Raw genomic sequence first — 19,166 nt, 5'->3', positions numbered from 1 at the left:
CAGAGAGAACAAGAACGAAGGACGAGGACAAGAACAAGAACAGAGGTCTAGGTTTCGAGGCAGTGGCAGCAGCATCAGGATTGGAAGAGGATAGGCAGGTATTGTGCAGAGAGGCAGTTTTTGTTTTGTTTGAATTTTTTAGAGTTTTTTTCCTTTTGATATTGTAGAAAAACAAGCTGCTATCTACAATATAACACAGCGAGACAGAAGGAGTTGCGAGATAAATAAAGGAAAATTCAAAACGAGAATTTTTAAAGATAAAAAGTTGACGGGAGAAGAGGTTGTGTGTTTCTTAAAGACACAGATAGACGGAAAGAAGGAAAGCAAAGAACGAAAGAACGTTGTGAGAGCGGGTGTAGGACAAGGACGACTAGACAGCAAGAGAGTGTTATTTGTATACAGGAGAGTTTTGGAGGAAAAGTGTGAGTTGACTTTTTTGGAATTTTTTGTGTGTGTGTTGTGTGTGGAAAAGGCAAGGAAGGAACGTTTAATTTTATTTTTTGTTGAGGGCAAGGACGAGGAGGCTACTTTGGTATAAGTATCAGAACAAGAGAGTTTGCGAAGGGAAATGGATCTAGATTGGAGAAGTACGTTGTCCAACCAGGAGCGGTCGAAATATATTACTGAGCTGGCTCAAATCTTGGCTGATATCAGTCAGGTGAATGGGTCCAATCGGGCGAATTTTGATTTGGAGAAGCTGAAGAAGACTGCGGAGCAGTTTGAGACGAGTCTGTATGCTAGTAGTAGTTCGAAAGAGTTTTATTTGGATGCTATGCGGAAGCGGATAGCTGCGATGGATGCGGCTAAGAAGAAGACGTTGGCTAACCAGAAGCAGAAGGCGGTGCATGCTGCTGCGGCGTTCAATGCGGGGCTTCCGGGCAATATGAATCCGACAATGAATCCGCAGGTATTTTTGAACCAGCAAGCACAGGCTCGTCAACATGCGGCGAGGCCGATGCGGGCTGGTGGCATGGAAGGTAGTGCAGCGTCCGCTGCGGCCGCTGCTGCGGGAGCCAACCAGGCTCAGATGTTACTTTTGCGACAGCAGCAGCAGCCCCAGCAGCAACCGCAGCAGCAACTCCAACAACCGCAGCAGCAGGGCATTCCATCGAATCTTGCAGCGGCTGCGCAGGCCAAGAGGGCACAGCTTTCGATTCAGCGGCAACAATTGATCAATGAGATGAAGGTTGCGGAGATTCCACGTGAGTTGTTACAGCGGATGCCGAACATGCCTCCTGGCGTCACGACGTGGCAACAGGTAACTGAATTGGCTCAGCAAAAACGGTTGACGCAGAACGACTTGCAGATTGCGAAGCAGGTTTATCAGATGCACCAACAGTTGTTGATCAAGTCCAAGATGCAGCAAGCCAATGTCAATCAGATGAACGCTCAGCAGCAGCAGCCCCAGCCAGCCCAAGTGCCACACCATCAGCAGCAGCAGCAGCAGCATCCAAGTAATTTTCAGCAGAAGGCTATGCTAGCTCAGCAGACTGCTGCCGCTGCCGCAGCAGCAGCTCAACAGCAGCAGCAGCAGCAACAGCAGAGGCCTATGGCATCTCAACAACCGCAAGAAGTACCCAATGTTTTGAACAAATTGAACCAGCTGTTCTCGCCTGCAGAGCAGAAAGCCTTATATGAAAATGGTAAAAAGTTAGTGCAGGATTTGCAACTAGCTGGGAAGTTACCCGCTTCCTTGAACCAACAGCAGCAGATATTGTATATCAAGAAGTATATCAATCAGATGGTGCTCAAGAAGTTGCAGCAAAATATGCGGTTGACTCAACATATGGGCGTTGCTGGTTCTAATGGTCAGCAGCAACCGTTGCCTAACCAAGTGACTGGCAGAATGACGCCTGCAATGTCCCAACTCAGTCAGTTTCAGCACCAGCAGCTGCCTCAAGCTCAACCACCACCGCCACAGCAACAACACCAGCAGCAGCAGCAGCAGCAGCAACATCAGAAACCGCCACAGCAGCAGCAACCGCTGCCACAAGCACAACCTCAGCAGCAGCAGCAGCCCCAACCATCACAGCATCCACAGCATCAGCAACAACTTTTGCAGCAGCCCCAATCACACAAGCTGCAATCGGTTCAGCAGCACCAACAACAACAAGCTGTTAACCCTATGGCACAAAGGCAGTATGTCAATCCGGGTCTCAACAAGCCTGTTATGGGTGGTGTCGTTCCGCAACAGGTAGTTCACCAGCAGCAAGCCCAGCAGCAAGCCCAGCAGCAAGCCCAGCAGCATCAGGCCCAGCAGCAAGCCCAGCAGCAAGCCCAGCAGCAGACTCAGCAGCAGACAATTCGTCAGTCACCTCCGCAACCACAACAAGTGCCAAAGATTTCATTACCAAGACCTACTGAACAAGATATGATGGTTTTAAAGCGAATCAATACAGAGGTGGCAAAGTCGCCATTAAGGTTATCTAACATCACCAACCAATTGACCATGGAGCAGAAGCAAGCTATAAAGAACAAGTTACAAGGAAATCAACAGCTTTTGTCTAATGTAGACAATTTTATTCCAACGCTTTATTTGATTACCAGGAATGAAGAGAACGTTCGTCAGCTCCTACAGATTAGAATGCTTGCCAAAGAAATTATGGACCATGCTTCAAAAGGTGTTTTCATTGTTCCACCGGACGTTGTCGATAAAGTAATTTTTAGATACCAGAAATATTATGAATTCATCAAGGAGCAACTTTTAAGAAGACACCAACAGATGTTAAGTAGCCGGCAGCAGCCACCGCAGCAGCAGCAGCAGCAGACTCAACAGCCTGGCCAGGTGAAAGCGACTCCTGCACCTGTGGGCCTACAACAGACGCCTCCTGTTGCCACGAATACCGATATTGCTATGCAACAGCAGAGGGTTCAAGGGTCATTTCAGCAGATGCAACAACAGATCCGTCAGCAGCAGGTGAAAAATCAGCAGCAAGCTCAGCAGCAGGCTCAGCAGCAGCAGGCTCAGCAGCAGGCTCAGCAGCAGGCCCAGCAGCAAGCTCAGCAACAAGCTCAGCAACAGGCCCAGCAGCAACAGGCTCAGCAGCAGGCTCAGCAGCAACAGGCCCAGCAGCAGGCTCAGCAGCAGGCTCAGCAGCAACAGGCCCAGCAGCAGGCTCAGCAGCAGGCCCAGCAGCAGGCTCAACAACAGGCTCAACAGCAACAGGCTCAACAACAGGCTCAACAACAGCAGCTACATGTACAGCAGCAGGCTCAACAGCAAGCTCATGCACAATTGCAGCAGTCAATGCAACTTGCTAGTGCTCCAAACCGGTTGACTCCGCAAACGGCAATAGGCGCTGCGCATATCCCTGTCTCTGCTCCTGTTAATGTGCCCTCTAGCAAAGTGACAAACGATTCTATGAAAAGTGTTGGCAGTGCCACTCCTGTTCCCGGTAATTTGACTTCTTCCGCAGCTTCGCCGATGTTGGGAAGACAATCTGTGGGTCCAGGTTCCGTGGCGCAATCTCAAAAGCCGCTGCCATTGAAGGGAACACCCACTAATACTTCTCCATCGGAAAATCCATACAGACAAGATGAGTTGAGATTGAAGGATTTGGCATTAAAGAAAGCAGAAATAGTCTCCAGGTTCAAACACCGCCAGGAGGTATTTAGTAAGTCTTCAGTTGACTTGTTTTTGTCCACACTTGCAGATTGTATTGGGGTCAAAGACGAAGCAGTAGAGTTGGTATCAAAGATATCCCCAAATATGATAAACCACATAAATGGCACGGGAAAAAAGAAGATTACCAAGGCGCAGCAAAGGATTAGAGACCAAGATGCCGTGGACTGCTATATCAAAGATAATAAATTGGTGATGCAGAGCAAGTTTTCACAAGGTGCTCGCTTGTATGCAATTCATGACAAGGAATTGGGTTATTGTTTCAAGGACATATATGGCCCTACTGACACAGTTGATTTGATCTTAGATAATACCGAATGTACTGAAGAAACTACTAATAAGAAGAGATCTCATGATTCATTGGAGATTAGCCCTGCAGAGTCCGATTCATCTTTATTAAATGACTCCAAAAAGATAAAAATTGATTCTCCGGATGATTTGTTTATGAACTCTAATGTAACGCTGGATAACAAAGAAGTGGCACCTATTGGTTTGGGTTTGGGTGTTGATTTAAACGATACTGGAACAAATATTTGGAATTGGAACTACTGGGAATCGTTGTAGAGTTGTAGAGATGGGTAAATTTATTTTGACCACAGAAGTCGTCTAATACTGTATTAATTCACAATTTCACGAATGTCGATGATGGGATATCGACAAGAACAAAACCTTCAACATTACATGTATTGATTGTTCTTTGACTAATAATTTGTATACTCATGTCCCGACTGATGAAACTGGAGTGTTTGTATTGCATGTAATTTTATAGGATGAATATGTTTCGAAGAATAAAACATCCCTCTTTGATAAACTTCGGAGGTTTATTTAATCTTCAAGATTATCAACGACTATAGGTAGAACGAGTATGTTTATATCTACATGTATATATATCATCACTCCAGTTCAATCTTTTTAAGCTTAAAGGGGCAGAGCCAGTTCACACACTTGTTGTATACCGAGTTCGTCTTCTATGACCCTCTCTTATTTCTACTAATAGAAAATTTAGCGACACTTGTCCAAACTTGCGTGAGCAGCCCTTTATAGCTTCAGAAATGAATATCTACATATGATCGAAACATAACTATTTGAATTGTTCTGCTTACATTTGATCATCTCGCCCTCTAAATATTCTATTGTGAATATAAATAACTTATTATGAGTTCGAAAATTGTGAAATTTCCTGAACTGTCTGATGAAGAGATCGAGCAAGACCTGCTCCCTAATTTGTTGCAATGGTCATTGGCAAACGGTTTGATTATGTATCCGCCAAATTATAGCATTGAACAGAGTACACCTGTTACAATGACGCTTTTTCCTACACCATTTCCCCGGGGTTGTTTTTTAGATGCCGTTGATGTGCAGTTGGCGTATAATACACTTTACGCAGTCATCTCTCAAGATAAAGACGGTTGGTTATCACGTGAAAGTGAAATATTATCCCATACTGATCCTGATTTCACTGGACAACTTTGGAACTTGTTCTGCAGGGCCAAGGCGTATGGTATTCCTCAGAAAATAGGCCTTGGTATTTTTAGATCTGACTATTTTGTTGACAAAAACAGTGTCCAACTTAAGCAGGTTGAGTTCAATACTGTTAGCGTGTCATTTGGTGGCCTATCTGGTAAAATTTGCGAACTACACAGATATCTAAACGGTTCAGGAAGATACAGTAACGATGGGGGCGAGTTCTACGACTTGGAACAGCCATTATCAACTTCGGCTGAGTCATTGGCGGAAGGAATTGCAATTGCAGTGGATAAGTATAATGAGATATCAAGAACGCATCAAACAATAGTTGCATTTATTGTTCAAAATGACGAACGAAACGTGTTCGACCAGAGAATTTTGGAATATAACCTATTCAAGCATCATAATATTAAGTCATGTAGGTTAACGCTACATGAAATTCATGAAAAGACAAAGACAGATGCTACTTCTAGGAGGCTTTATTTGAATGCAACGAACCAAGAAATATCGGTAGTATACTTCAGGGCAGGTTATAGTCCGGCTGACTTTTCATGCGATCAAGATTGGGAAAACAGATTGAGTTTGGAAACAAGTTTAGCGATCAAGGCTCCCAACTTGTTAACTCAACTTTCAGGTACTAAGAAGATTCAGCAACTATTGACCAGCAGTTCTGTATTAACCCGTTTTGTCTCCGAAGAAGTTGCATCAAAATTGTCTCCAACTTTTGTGAAGATGTATCCTCTGGATGATACCGAGATGGGGAAGATAGGTCGAGCTTTGGCACTCAACGAGCCAGAAAATTACGTTTTGAAACCTCAAAGAGAGGGTGGTGGGAATAATATCTACAAGAAAGATATACCAACTTTCTTAACTTCAATCTCGGAACAAGAATGGAGCGGATATGTTTTAATGGAGTTGATTAACCCCTTGGAAACAACCGGCAATGTCATAATTCGAGGCCAGGAGATACACCGTAGCCCAATATTGAGTGAATTGGGCGTTTTTGGCACTATACTATTTGATGATGAGCAAATCTATAGTAACAAGTACGCTGGGTGGCTCCTAAGATCCAAGTTTTCATATTCAAATGAGGGTGGTGTCGCAGCGGGTTTTGGTTGTGTTGATAGTGTCGTGCTTTACTAAGGCTAAATCACAAATAACTAAAGCCATCATTATAAATGCAGCTGCATTTATATTTATATTTTTTTTGTTTCTTAAATTGATACACTGAAAAGAGATTATACGAAGTATATATCTGCAGTCAGTTTTTTCTCATCTTTTGTCCATAAATTGCGTTGCTACGGCCCCATGCTTTTATGCCAATTGGATAGCATACGAATGCCCATACTGAAAATAAAGGCACAAAACTCAGAATGGTATATGATCCTCCATAGTAGATAAATTGGATTATGTGTTGATAGAATAAATCCCTTCGTTGCACCTGTCCAACTCCATGGAGGATCAAATATCTCTCAAAGTTATCATATGCAATCTTCACATTCATGGCCAACATTAACATAATCGGACCCACGATTGGGATTGCGACCACCACTATCATGGCCATCCCCCCGCATACTATCCTCATAACACTAAGTATTTCGTGCGCATCAGGCTGTTTGGGCTCGGAGAGTTGCGTAGCAGCTGCGCTTGGGGGTAATAGCGGCAACTTCAACATCGTAGATAATGTATGGTCAAGCCATGGGGTCGCCAAGTTGGAGTTCACAATCATAGTAGTGAAGAACTGAGTATTAGTATATAAAGTAAGTACATACCCCAAAGGTCCTGCGGGGCCAAAAATAACGGATATCGGTAAAAATACAGGCGTCCAAAGAACCACAAGAAATGCCAGTATCCCCACGAATGTAAAAACATAGATAATCAACAACGCAACCGCTTGTATCCAAATCTGAGGATTTACGAGACCTATAATCATCGCCTGAAAGAGATCTTAGTATTCTGCTCCCACTCACGAACTCGCTCTTCGCATTCGAAAATAAAACTAAGGCTATCTTCTCCCCACCACAAATCTTTTATACCTACTATCCAGGGATAGAACAAAGTGAACACACCGAGCATATCTGATCTTGCACTCGAATACAGAAGCATGCTTCTGCAATGAACGATGTACCACATGAGCTGGATCTCAGCCCGAACACATGACCATGTTCTAAACACCACATTTTGTTTGCTATTGCCTGTCTCTTCCATTCTTCAAAATCAGCCAATAACCTCCGTTTGATTTAATATATATAGCTGCCACTTGACGTGGAGTTCTCTTCAGGTTTTGTCTTTTTGTTATATTATTCCTGGGATGGCATACGATAGCCGCTGACGTTCTTTTGTGCAAAAACTCATATATAACTCTGCCCTCTACTTCCTGTGTCATAAGTTTCCTAGTATCTTTTTATTTAAGACCAAACCCTGCTCTTTAAAAATTTACATATAAAATTGCCCCCTCCACCCCCCGCCCTCCATCCTCACAGGAATGACTTCATTAGACCACATTCCTGAACTGGATCCTATACCAGAACCACTACTGCAGCCAATTGCTGCTCCAAAAACCAAGCAGAAACGCTCCAACCCAACTTACCGTCAAGTAAAACGAACGATATCTACACAATTCTTGCCGATCACTGTATGTACAACTATTCAAGGAAACCCACATCCACACAAACCCCCGCCATGCATACTAACCACCCCGTGTCCTTGTTCGGCGTGTTCTGCACACAGACGCCCGACTGAACCCCCCAAACAGACCTTCTTCGAAATCGTCTCCCAGCCCAAGTACTACTTCACCTTCTTCTGTAACATATCCGTCCATCTATTCGCACAAACCGCATCCGCTGTCATCTTCGTCACGTTCTGGGTCACAACAGTCGGCTTCGCCCTCCCACCTATCCTCCCCTTCATCATCCCCCACGCCTTCATGCAAGCTGCCTTGATCGGCGCCATCTGCTGCAGAAACTACCTTTTGGAATTCATGGAATCCTACATAGCATACCTCCTCATCTCCTCCCGTGGAGACTTCATTTTTTCCGCCAAGGCTGCCTACGAGTGGTCCTTCTGGTTCCACGAACTCCCCTCCTTCCTCTGGAACTACTTCTACTTTTGGACTTTCTACATCGCACTACTACTCCTCACCTTCGTTCCGTACCTCGGGCCCCTCTTGGTCATCTTCATCAACGCACAGTCGACCGGACGCATCTACTACTCCAGGGCCAGGAACGAGCAGCTAACGCGCTCCCAGACGAAGGGCAAGCACATCGAGCTCTTCATGTTCGGCTGGACCGTAGCCGCCATGGAGTGGATCCCGATCGTCGGCGGCATCTCCTACACCACATCGCTAGCCGCCGCGCGGAAAATGGTCCGCCACGACATCGCCTACTCCGAGAAGAAGGCCAAGAAGAACAAGAAGATCAACGATGCTGCCGCTGCCACGCCGCTGCCGCTGCCACTGCCGCTCTAAAGCACTACGCTGTGCCGCCGAGGCGACGGCACAGCCACCTGCGACAGTTACCCTCCCCCCGCCTCCCTGGGGAGGCGGGGGGAGGGTAACTGTCGCACCCAACGCCGCTACGTAGGTAAGTACATACAATACATACCGTCACGTGACTCACTCCTCCACGCTCCGCGGCGAAACGAGATGCACGGACTCGTATAGACCCCCGCTCTCGTATACGCTCCCGCCGTGCCCCCCCCCCAGGCGACCCTTCCCTTCCCGTTGTTTTGCTGGGTGAAACACCAAGAACTCCCTCCACAAATTAGCGCTTATCCAAAGCAAAAACACACTGCAGGAAATGGGGATTAAGAGATACAACAACAAGGCTATATAGCGCGGGAAAAGGGGGCTATTGAAGAGAGAACACAAGATATATTATCGAAAGAAAGGAAAAAGCGCACAACACAACTACAGAGTACGAGGTTGGTTCCAGCAGGGCAAGAAAGAGGCGAATTATTTATCTATTTATTATTATACTAGGACGACAACGACGAATTGTGTGTGCACAGGCAGTGTTTGTTTTTTTGAAATCGCAGACGGAAAAAGCAATACGGTAAAAAGGAGAAAATTGTAAAATTTAATACTGTACCTTTTTGTTGATAATAATTTGGAATCAAAAAAATAAAAAACGATAGAGTTTAATTTTTTTGTCAATTGTTGGTTTTGAGTGTTTTTGGGCCCCTTCGAGTGTTGTTTTTGTTTTTGGATTGGTAGGTTTTTTGTTCTTGTTGTTCAATTTTTTTGGATTGACGAGAGTTGCCGGCGATTCGTTTTGGAATCTATTTTGTAGGAACAGGGCAGCAGCAGCAGCAGCAAGTGCAGCAGTGTGTGAAGACGGCCGGGAGTTCATAAAGACAAGGTACAAGGGTTTTTCGGTTGATTTTTCGGTTGGTCGTTTTTTTTCTTGTTGTAGGATAGGAGAACGATAGATTTTGCAAGTTAGCGGAAGGAAGGATGCCGTTTATTGGAGCCTCGAACGCGTCTAACAGCATATTTAAGAATTTGAAGGAGAAGCACTCGATTGGGAGCACGCCTGCGGCTTCTTCGGTGGCGTCGTCTCTGGCGTCGACGGGGGCAGACAGTTTGGAGCACTATCCGACGAGTGGGAGCGCCAGCAGCAATTTGGAGGAGAAGTTGGAGGAGCGAATATCTCAGGGCAAGGATGCTGGGGGGGCTCCGGCGGCAGCTGCTGCATTTGTCGGGGAGGGATGCGGACGGAACATACAGGTGCCCAAGATGCGGACGGTTTCCGTGAGCTCGACTGTTAGCCAGTGCCAGGAGTCGGATCTGCAGCAGTTGTTGAGGTTTCCGAACGAATCTACGCATGCGTACTCGTACAACCCGCTTTCGCCCAACTCTTTGGCCGTGCGGCTTTCGATTTTGAAGCGGTCGTTGGAGATCATGATAAAAAACCCTACTTTGCTGCAGGACGCGGGTGGGACTACGGATGAGCTGGCTCCGTTACCTTCGATTGTGTCGAGATATAGCATGGATCGGTCGTATTCCGCAAGTGTGAAACGGTCGCCCCTAGAAGTTCCTACGCAGCAGCTGCGGAACGCATCTTCTGCTGCTCTTTCGGCGTTGTTCAACGGTCCCGTGAGTTCGTCGGCTTTGCCGTCTAGCCAGGGCGGCGGGGACAGCGCCAGCGGGTTGGAGGTTCCTGCGCTAGGGCATTCTGTTACGTTGAATGCTCTACAATTGCATTCTAACAATGGGAATGTGCCATATCGAACGGGCTCGGTCCAGCCGTTGCCCATTGCATGGGAAATAGGGAGTGCTTCGTCAGATAGTCCCGAACTTACATCAGAGTTGGAATGCAAGCGGCATTTGCCGGACTCGCCCTCGATGGTGTCTGTGACAGATTTGACTAGCAGCAGTTGCAGCGACAGTTATAATACCACTACTAATAATAATAATAATAACCAACTGCAGCAGCAGCAGCAACTCCAGCAACAGCAACAGCAACAGGTTCTGCCCATGCTATGCGAGCACCAGCAAAGTCACAATGCCGAGTTTATCGATGAGAAGAGACAGGAATTGGAGGGCCTTTTGAAATTATTGAACGATACTTTGAAAAACCAGGATAATGGAAAAGCTTCTGATCTGCTTATGATATCTCTGCTTAACATTAACAAATTGTCCCTGGACGTAAATAATAGTGGTTCAAAGGATGGGGACGAAGAATATGATAAAAATTCTCAAGTTAAGATGCATAATGAGCAGGTACTAAAGAAACATCTTCTGGAAAGTCTCGCGCAGCCCTTTCATGAAGGTTTTAATCAAGAATTTACGGTGCCCGCATCTCAAGAGGAAACTTTGCCTGCTCATGATTCTGACGAACTAGCATCTATTCCGGACCCAACAGAGTATCACAAACCATATGATACGCCGCGCATCCTGCATACATTTACCTCTGGTAAATACATGGGTCCTCAAGCTATATTTACTTGTTCCCAACACCATCCATGGAAATTTAGGGCAGCAAACGATTTGGCATGTTTGATATTTGGCATATCTAAGATGGCTTTTAGAGCGCTTACTTTACTAGACTTGATACACACTGAAAGCAGAAGCTTTGTTTTGAACAAGATTTTGTTTACTGAGGGACAGGAGCAAGTGTTTACTGGTGAGATTGTCGGAGTTATTCAGCCAGGTGTTTCATCATTTTCTTCTCCTTCGTCCTCTATGTCATCCGCATATACTTCTGGCCAGAAATTTATTTGGGCGTCCATGTGGGCTAAGCGGAAGAATGGTATGATCGTTTGTGTGTTTGAGAAAGTGCCTTGTGATTATATGAATGTTATGTTGAATTTAGAGGATTTTTCGGTTAGGGATGTTAATGGTGGTGAGGGTTTACAACTACATGTAGAATCCCAAACCCCCTCAGCATCTTTTTCCTCTACTGAAGTGGATACTTCGGTACCAAGGACCAAATCAGTTAAGTTTGCCAATGAGATTGATGATGTTGGGACTATTAGTCGATCCTTGGGTGATTTGATCGAAAAAGTTAAATCAGGCCAGATAATCGACAAGCATGATGACCTTCTGTCGTTACCTGTCCGAGTTACGAACCATATTAATGAAATAAGATATTTTACGTTAAATCATCTCTCGTTCAATATTCCATGTGCTGTAACATCTTCTATATTAGAGGATGATTTGAAGTTGCAGATTCATAGTTTGCCTTATCAAGCAGGTATGTTTATCTTGGACTCCAAGACACTAGAATTAATTACTTTTAACAAATCAATCTCAAAGAATATGTTTGGTTTTCATTACGTGGAGCTAATACATAAGTCCATTACCAAGATTTTACCCTCTTTCCCTGATTTGATAAGATACAGTAACACTATTTATCCTCATTTGAATATCAATTATCCAAAGAATAAAGGTTTGGTGTTGACGGAACATTACTTTCGTAAACTCCAAAGTCGAATGAAGGGTAATGCAGACGAGTTTTATAGCTCTATTGGTATTGATGGTGTTCATAGAGATGGATGTATCATTAAGGTCGATATTCAATTACGTGTACTAAGCATGTCGCATATCTTACTGTGGATCACCCACTCAAGAGATGTCTTTTTTAGTAACTATAATACCAACCCATCTCAATTGAAAATTTTGGATGAAAAAGCTATTGCAACAGTGAGTAGTGGGATGAGTTCTACAACTTCATCAAAGAATCCAAGCGAAAAGTATAAATTAGAAGAATTGAAGAAATTGAAATCAGAATTGCAAACGCTAACATTACAAATCGGTTCTCAGGACAATAAATCTAATACACGCCCCAAGTCAGAATATCCTCTTTCAGATGACATGTCGACTGCGGTAACGGAGGAGACTGACGCAAACACCACAACCAGCAGCGTTGATCTCAAAATTAGAGATCCTTTGATGTCTCCTGATCCGAATACCAAATGGGAATTAGCTAAAAGGTACGCTCAGGATAAGGCCGAATTTGTGAGTGATGACAATTTCAAAGTTGATGAAAACTTGATTCTACATATGAATTCGTCTCTAAAAAGTGACATCAATTTTCCTGTGGACCATTCCTCGTATAGTGGGAGCAAATTATCTTTAGACATGCTATGCCATGTGCCTGAGACAGAAATTGGGGCTTTGAAGCATGTGAAGAAGTTTTCAGATTTTACAGTTTTGCAAAATATGGGCAAGGGTGCCTACGGGAAAGTCGATTTATGTTTGCATAAGAAGGAAAAGTATGTAGTTGTGATTAAGCTGATTTTCAAAGAAAGAATATTGGTTGACACTTGGGTTAGGGATCGAAAGCTGGGCACCATTCCTTCAGAGATTCAGATAATGGCCACTCTACAAAAGAAACCTCATGAGAATATTATGAAATTACTTGATTTCTTTGAGGACGATCAATATTATTACATCGAGTCTCCAATGCACGGTGAAACTGGATCAATTGATCTTTTTGATCTAATTGAGCTGAAAACCAATATGACTGAGTATGAGGCCAAGTTGCTGTTTAAGCAAATAACCTCTGGAGTCAAACATTTGCATGATAATGGTATTGTTCATAGAGACATTAAGGATGAAAACGTCATTGTAGATAACAAGGGTTGTGTTAAACTAATCGACTTTGGCTCCGCTGCTTATGTCAAAAGGGGACCATTCGATGTGTTTGTTGGCACTATTGACTACGCTGCACCGGAAGTCTTGGAAGGTGATCCCTATGAAGGCAAACCGCAAGACATTTGGGCTATTGGTGTGCTACTGTACACCATTATTTATAAGGAGAACCCATTTTACAACGTTGATGAAATTTTGGACGGTGATTTACGAATCAATCCGTCCGTAATTGTTAGTGAAGAATGTGTTGCTTTAATAACCATGGTCTTAGATAGGTCTCTGAGCAAAAGGCCTACTGTTGATGATATTTGCAGTCATAAGTGGTTAGGAATCTAGAGAGTTCATCAACTCCCTCCCTCTTAGGGAAAGTGACTTCACACAATGTCATCGTAATTCAATTCCCAATACTGGATATATATAATATACCTCTTACGTTATCTCTCTCTCCATTATATTAACAGTTATTTCCTACCAATCTGCAAATCAGTGTCTTCTATTCGCATTATGAGTTATATTTGTTTCTATTATTATTGATTTTGGTTTTTTGTCTCATGAACAGCTGAATTAACTGTATTGGGGCTTTCTTTGGCTGGCCTAGGCGTTTGGAATACTAATTTTATATAAAACCCCATTTATTTTAAGGGTTTATATGTATTTGCATCCGTGTATTTATGTGTATCAGAATTAAACAATAGTGTATATATCATTATATTACGTTAGGGTACATAACTCTCGCCCATGAGGGTTCAGTCATATATTCGTGCATTATCATAACTTTGTAATTTTTGCACGTTCGATAACTTTCAAAGGTTAATTCGTTATATTGTCTAAAATAAATAAAACCAAATAAATACACAATTTCATTTTAAACAAACAACAACCATCAAAACGTCATCTATCTCTAAAGACAGTAACATATCAAACAGATTTATATAAGATTATTAATGCCTCTAATTCCCGTTCCCTCAGGCTACTATCATCATTTAAGCATGCTGTTAGTTGATTATGTTATCGTATCGCTATCCACGGGGTTATTTGGTTAAGCTCCATATACTTCCCCGCATTCTATATGCGCGAGCCCAGTCCAGTCACCAAAATCGTTTTCTTTGGGCAATAAGTTAAGACAACACAAGACACCAGTTCAGTGTTCAACAGAGTGTGCAGTAGCTTTGCTATTCATTCCAATCGGATATGTCACAAGTTATAACAAAATCAACTGTAACTCTGGATTCGTTACTGCAAAATGAGATGTTCCAGAATTCACTCACGAAGAAAGTAAATTCCAGGCAAGAAAAATCACGAGAATGCAGAGATTTATATTTAAAAGCGAATTTTGATAAACTTCTTTCCAAAATGTATCAATATAAGATATTGGACCATGGGTTTGATGAGCATAGTAGTGATTTATGGAGTTGGTTTCTTGCAGCTATTAGCGGAGTACGTCGTCTCGATGAGTTGACTCCGGAAGTGTACAAGCATATTAATGGCGAATTAAGCCGTATTTATGGAGGTATATTTGAAGTCTTCGAGGAACTGAGAATACTAGAGCGGGAGAAGCTTATGGTCAATTACTTTAGGACTGCTGTGCGGTTTAAAAATATTGATCCTACACAGAGCAATGAATATTTACAGAAGGTCAACTCGAATATGTGTCGGGAAATAGGTAAGTTGGTTCTTGAAGTGCACAGCGAACCAGAGGTGAAAATGTTTGCAAAGTTGGTGGAAATATATATCTTTGATCTACAAATAAGTCGCTTGAACAAATCTCCCGAACAGTCCTTGTACTGGTTGATCTGCAGAAAGTTTCCACTGTTGAGCAGCAAGCTATCCAGCCTTGCACAAAGCCGTGGTACTTCCAGCACTTTAGAGGATGCCATTCTTATGCAACTTGAATCCAAGAGAAAAACGTCCAAGCAAAGGAACTCAATAACTACAGAGAAACAGGCAGCCCCTGCTCTCAATGACAGGTCCCAGAAGTCCATCAGTGGCTCGAAACCTCAACTTCTCCAGGCACTGCAACCGCTTGTACCTATTCCCACCGAAGTTCAAAGGAATAACAGCAAACAAGAACCCTCTAAATATTTCAAGGTGTCTTTACTCAGATATTTACCTACATGGATGACCGAAGTGACCGACACTAGGTTCATAGCGTTGGTCGTCATTGTATTCGTTGCAATTAAGAAGGTTCGGTGGTTCAAAACCCTCTCCAACTACGGCCTACTTAGCATATCTGATATTTTGAACCTTTTAAAAAGCATTTAGCACTTTTCTACCTTACCGTACACACAGTTCTATAGGTATTTATTTATACAGCATTACAGACACATCCCCTGTTAATTACTACCTTTGATCTTTGTAAATATAATGCGGTATATTGATATATCTGTAGTGATGCTCCAATAATACCGTTCTTCTATAAATCACCATACACGAAAATCGAAGTTACCCGCCCTTTAGATAATTTGGAACTTCAGAGCCGGGTAACAATATATAATATCCGGGTAACTAAAGGTGTGGCAAAAGTTCACACTCCATCGTGAGCAGTAACTGCTAACCTTTCGCGTTGTCCCTCCAAAAGGACCAACTAATCAACCCCCAGAATATAGATGAAACAAATAGACGAAGTACAATCTTCAACATAACAGTCACTAACAGAGATATACTGAGTGCTAATCACTTTCCTTTTTAGGGGTTCAAGGTTCGGGAAAGAAAGGATCAATTGTCTTGTCAAAAAATTGTTTTCATATTTGCAAAAGTTAAGGTTTTTGAGCGAGGGGTTACTTGTCTTGGATAAGAGTAACATCCAGAGAAAATAGAGATAGTTAGACTGCGAGTACTTATTGGTTAATTCAGAGCAAAGGTAAAAAGACTAAAGGATTTATAAATCTACGATGACTGAAAGAAGTGAAGATTTGTACCCGTTAGCGTTGCTGATGGACGAGTTAAAGCATGACGATGTTGCAAATCGAGTAGAAGCTATGAAGAAACTGGATACAATTGCGCTGGCGCTGGGTCCTCAGCGGACCCGGGATGAGCTGGTGCCCTTTTTAACGGAGGTGGCTCAGGATGATGAAGACGAGGTGTTCGCTTTTTTAGCTGAGCAGTTGGGAAAATTTGTTCCATATGTGGGGGGCAACAAGTACGCCACACTGCTTCTACCTGCATTAGAGATATTGGCGTCCACTGAAGAGACTCTAGTGAGAGATAAGGCTGTTAATTCGTTGAATAATATTGCTCAGGAGTTGTCGCAGGAACAGTTATTTCACGATTTTATTCCTCTTATTGAAAATTTGGCTACAAACGAGTGGTTTTCTTCGAAAGTATCTGCCTGTGGCTTGTTTAAGGCTGTGCTTGTTCGTGTTCAAGATGATAAGTTTAGAAAAGAATTGTTGGCATTGTTTTTACAATTGACACAAGACGATACCCCAATGGTTAGACGAGCAGCTGGTAGGAACTTGCCAACTTTGATAGATTTACTAACTCAGAATATTCATTTGTCTACTAATGAGGATTGGGATTACATATCTAATATGTTTCAAAGATTAGTCGGCGACAGCCAAGATTCGGTAAAGTTTTTGGCTGTTGAAGTTTTAATTTCAATTTTAAAATTCTTCAACAAGAAGGAAGATTCTACGCATACTAAGGGACTATTGCATTCAGCCGTCCAGCTAATCGGTGACGAAGCATGGAGGGTTCGTTATATGGCTGCTGATTGCTTTGAAGACTTAGCTTCTCAATTTACTGCTGACCCTGCATATATAGAAGAATTAGTCCAGCCATTTTTGGCCCTCTGTGAGGATAATGAAAGCGATGTTAGGAAGGCTATTGCCAAACAAATACCGGGATTTGCAAAGCTTTTACCCAATTCGCAGATCGTTTTGAATAAAATTCTTCCAGTGGTTCAGACGTTATGCACGGATGAGAGTGAAACCGTCAGGGCGTCATTGGCCTCTGAAGTTACCAGTTTGGCGCCATTATTAAGCAAACAAGAAGCAATCGACAATTTAATACCCATTTTGTTAAACATGCTGAAAGATGAATTCCCCGATGTTAGGCTCAATATAATTACCAAGCTGAAGGTTGTCAACGAAGCCACTGGAATTGATTTCTTAACAGAAAACTTGTTGCCTGCAATAACTGAACTAGCAAAAGATGATAACTGGAGAGTCAGAATGGCTATCATAGAATATATTCCTTTACTAGCTGAGCAATTAGGTGTCGAATTCTTCGACCAGCAATTAGCAGATCTATGCTTATCTTGGTTATGGGATACAGTGTACTCTATCAGATATGCTGCTGTAATCAACTTAAAAAAACTGACTGAAGTATTTGGATCTGACTGGTCTCGGGAAAGAATTATCTCTTGTTTATTGAAATCAGACACGCAGGTGCTAGAGAATTTCGTTTACAGGATAACTTTATTATCCGCATTAACGGAGTTGATTCCTGTAGTTTCCGCAGAAGTTATCACAGATAAGATCTTACCGTTTATCAACCATTTGTCTACAGATAGCGTTCCCAACATTAGGTTTAACGCTGCAAAGTCATATGCCGTTATGGTTGAAACATTGGGCAAAGAATATAACGACCTCATCAAGGAATCTGTAATCATTGCTTTGGAAAAATTATGTCAAGATAGCGATGTTGATGTTAGATATTTTGCAGGCCAGAGTTTGGAAAAATGCAAATCTCTCTTGAGTTAGAGTTTATTATTAATGTAATCGCAGAAGCGATTGTTGTACCGATAGATTACTAGAATGACATTGCTTTTATGTTTTGTATAATATGTAGAGAACATGAGTCAATTAATAACAGAAAAGTACAACTTGACATTACAGCTGCATTAAAAGTCCATTTAAATAAACTACTTTTTCAGTATCTGAGCAGAGGGGGACGGAGGCCGTTCTTTTAAATGTTCCAACAGCTTACTGTAATCCCCACGTTTGCTGGTTTCACATTCATCCAATGAACCAGATTTCACCAACTTATGATTTGCGCTCTTGCATACCTTATTAGCAAGGCATAAATCACAACGTTTTCCGCGTGCAGGGCATATAACTTGTCCAAATCCAACCAGAACAGGGTTGATCTCGTTCCATAGTTCATGAGGCAGCCAAGATTCAAGTGCCTTTCGTGTATGTTCAGGTGTTTTACACTTATTTGGATCAACCCATTTCCACATCTTACATAGTCGATCAACATGCACATCTACGCCTATGCCCCCTATTATACCCCAAGCCTTTTGCAGGGCCAGATATCCCATTTTAGGACCGACTCCGGGCAAAGAGCTCAAACCGGTTATCGTTGTAGGAACGTCTTGCTCGAATTCATCTAGAAGCATCTGAGCCATTCTCTTGATATATCCGGATTTCTTCTTGTGAAATCCAACTGAATATATTAGTGCATCCAGTTGTTTTTCTTCTATCTCCAGTAGCGAATTTAGCGTTATACCTTGCTTTATGTTTAACTTATCCACACAATATTCCATAAGATTGTACATGGCTTGTGCATTTGTCTCATCTTTAGTTTGAGAAGACAGCATCAATGACACAAGTAACTGCAATCTATAGTTTTTAGGCAGCATTTCGTACTTTTTAATGCCAAACTTTTCATTTATCGTCACTGGAAGCATGGCACAACCTACTGAATCAACTGGTGTGACCAGCTTAGTTCTCATAAGTCGGACTTTCGAATATATCGGCAGGAAAGTTGGGGGAAATGAGGGGCTATACTTTATATTAAAGGAATCAGAAACCACATCACTAGCACGGACTTCAATATAATCAAAATATTCCTGGGAATTCATGGATTTTATGTGCTTGATGTCAACATCTTGGTCCACTTTGTCTTCATTTTGAGGTGGGGGAACTGTCGTTACCTCCTTCTTAAAGTATTTCGAAACTGTCTCCAGCTCAATTTCAACCCTTGACCTTTTCAACGTCTTATTTAACGACCTCATACCAATAATACGCAATAATATTA

The 19,166-nt window shown here is 42.7% G+C and overlaps 8 protein-coding genes across 8 annotated transcripts; 6 read left to right on the top strand and 2 right to left on the bottom strand.

Moving 5' to 3' along the window:
• Nucleotides 1-568: 568 nt before the first annotated feature.
• GAL11 (Gal11p) lies at nt 569-4,186 on the top strand (the record flags this gene model as incomplete). Its single annotated transcript, XM_003645125.1, has 1 exon — nt 569-4,186. One exon carries the CDS (start codon nt 569-571, stop codon nt 4,184-4,186), a length of 3,618 nt encoding a protein of 1,205 aa, XP_003645173.1.
• A 591-nt stretch (nt 4,187-4,777) lies between these two features.
• GSH2 (glutathione synthase) lies at nt 4,778-6,232 on the top strand (the record flags this gene model as incomplete). The annotated part of the gene is made up of 1 exon (XM_003645124.1): nt 4,778-6,232. One exon carries the CDS (start codon nt 4,778-4,780, stop codon nt 6,230-6,232), a length of 1,455 nt encoding a protein of 484 aa, XP_003645172.1.
• Nucleotides 6,233-6,350: 118 nt separating this feature from the next.
• On the bottom strand, nt 6,351-7,022 carry RRT8 (Rrt8p; the record flags this gene model as incomplete). Its single annotated transcript, XM_003645123.1, has 1 exon — nt 6,351-7,022. The coding sequence occupies one exon, from the start codon at nt 7,020-7,022 to the stop codon at nt 6,351-6,353; it is 672 nt and encodes a 223-aa protein (XP_003645171.1).
• Nucleotides 7,023-7,574: 552 nt separating this feature from the next.
• LDS1 (Lds1p) lies at nt 7,575-8,555 on the top strand (the record flags this gene model as incomplete). Its single annotated transcript, XM_003645122.1, has 1 exon — nt 7,575-8,555. The coding sequence occupies one exon, from the start codon at nt 7,575-7,577 to the stop codon at nt 8,553-8,555; it is 981 nt and encodes a 326-aa protein (XP_003645170.1).
• A 987-nt stretch (nt 8,556-9,542) lies between these two features.
• Nucleotides 9,543-13,520, top strand: Ecym_2640 (serine/threonine-protein kinase; the record flags this gene model as incomplete). The annotated part of the gene is made up of 1 exon (XM_003645121.1): nt 9,543-13,520. The coding sequence occupies one exon, from the start codon at nt 9,543-9,545 to the stop codon at nt 13,518-13,520; it is 3,978 nt and encodes a 1,325-aa protein (XP_003645169.1).
• An 855-nt stretch (nt 13,521-14,375) lies between these two features.
• Nucleotides 14,376-15,446, top strand: PEX15 (Pex15p; the record flags this gene model as incomplete). The annotated part of the gene is made up of 1 exon (XM_003645120.1): nt 14,376-15,446. The coding sequence occupies one exon, from the start codon at nt 14,376-14,378 to the stop codon at nt 15,444-15,446; it is 1,071 nt and encodes a 356-aa protein (XP_003645168.1).
• Nucleotides 15,447-16,075: 629 nt separating this feature from the next.
• On the top strand, nt 16,076-17,887 carry TPD3 (protein phosphatase 2A structural subunit TPD3; the record flags this gene model as incomplete). The annotated part of the gene is made up of 1 exon (XM_003645119.1): nt 16,076-17,887. The coding sequence occupies one exon, from the start codon at nt 16,076-16,078 to the stop codon at nt 17,885-17,887; it is 1,812 nt and encodes a 603-aa protein (XP_003645167.1).
• Nucleotides 17,888-18,048: 161 nt separating this feature from the next.
• On the bottom strand, nt 18,049-19,143 carry Ecym_2637 (endonuclease III domain-containing protein; the record flags this gene model as incomplete). Its single annotated transcript, XM_003645118.1, has 1 exon — nt 18,049-19,143. One exon carries the CDS (start codon nt 19,141-19,143, stop codon nt 18,049-18,051), a length of 1,095 nt encoding a protein of 364 aa, XP_003645166.1.
• Nucleotides 19,144-19,166: the final 23 nt, after the last annotated feature.

The sequence above is a fragment of the Eremothecium cymbalariae genome, chromosome 2, assembly GCF_000235365.1.
Source record: "Eremothecium cymbalariae DBVPG#7215 chromosome 2, complete sequence".
Taxonomy (NCBI): Eukaryota; Fungi; Ascomycota; class Saccharomycetes; order Saccharomycetales; family Saccharomycetaceae; genus Eremothecium; species Eremothecium cymbalariae.
This window is presented reverse-complemented; position numbering and strand designations above follow the sequence as displayed.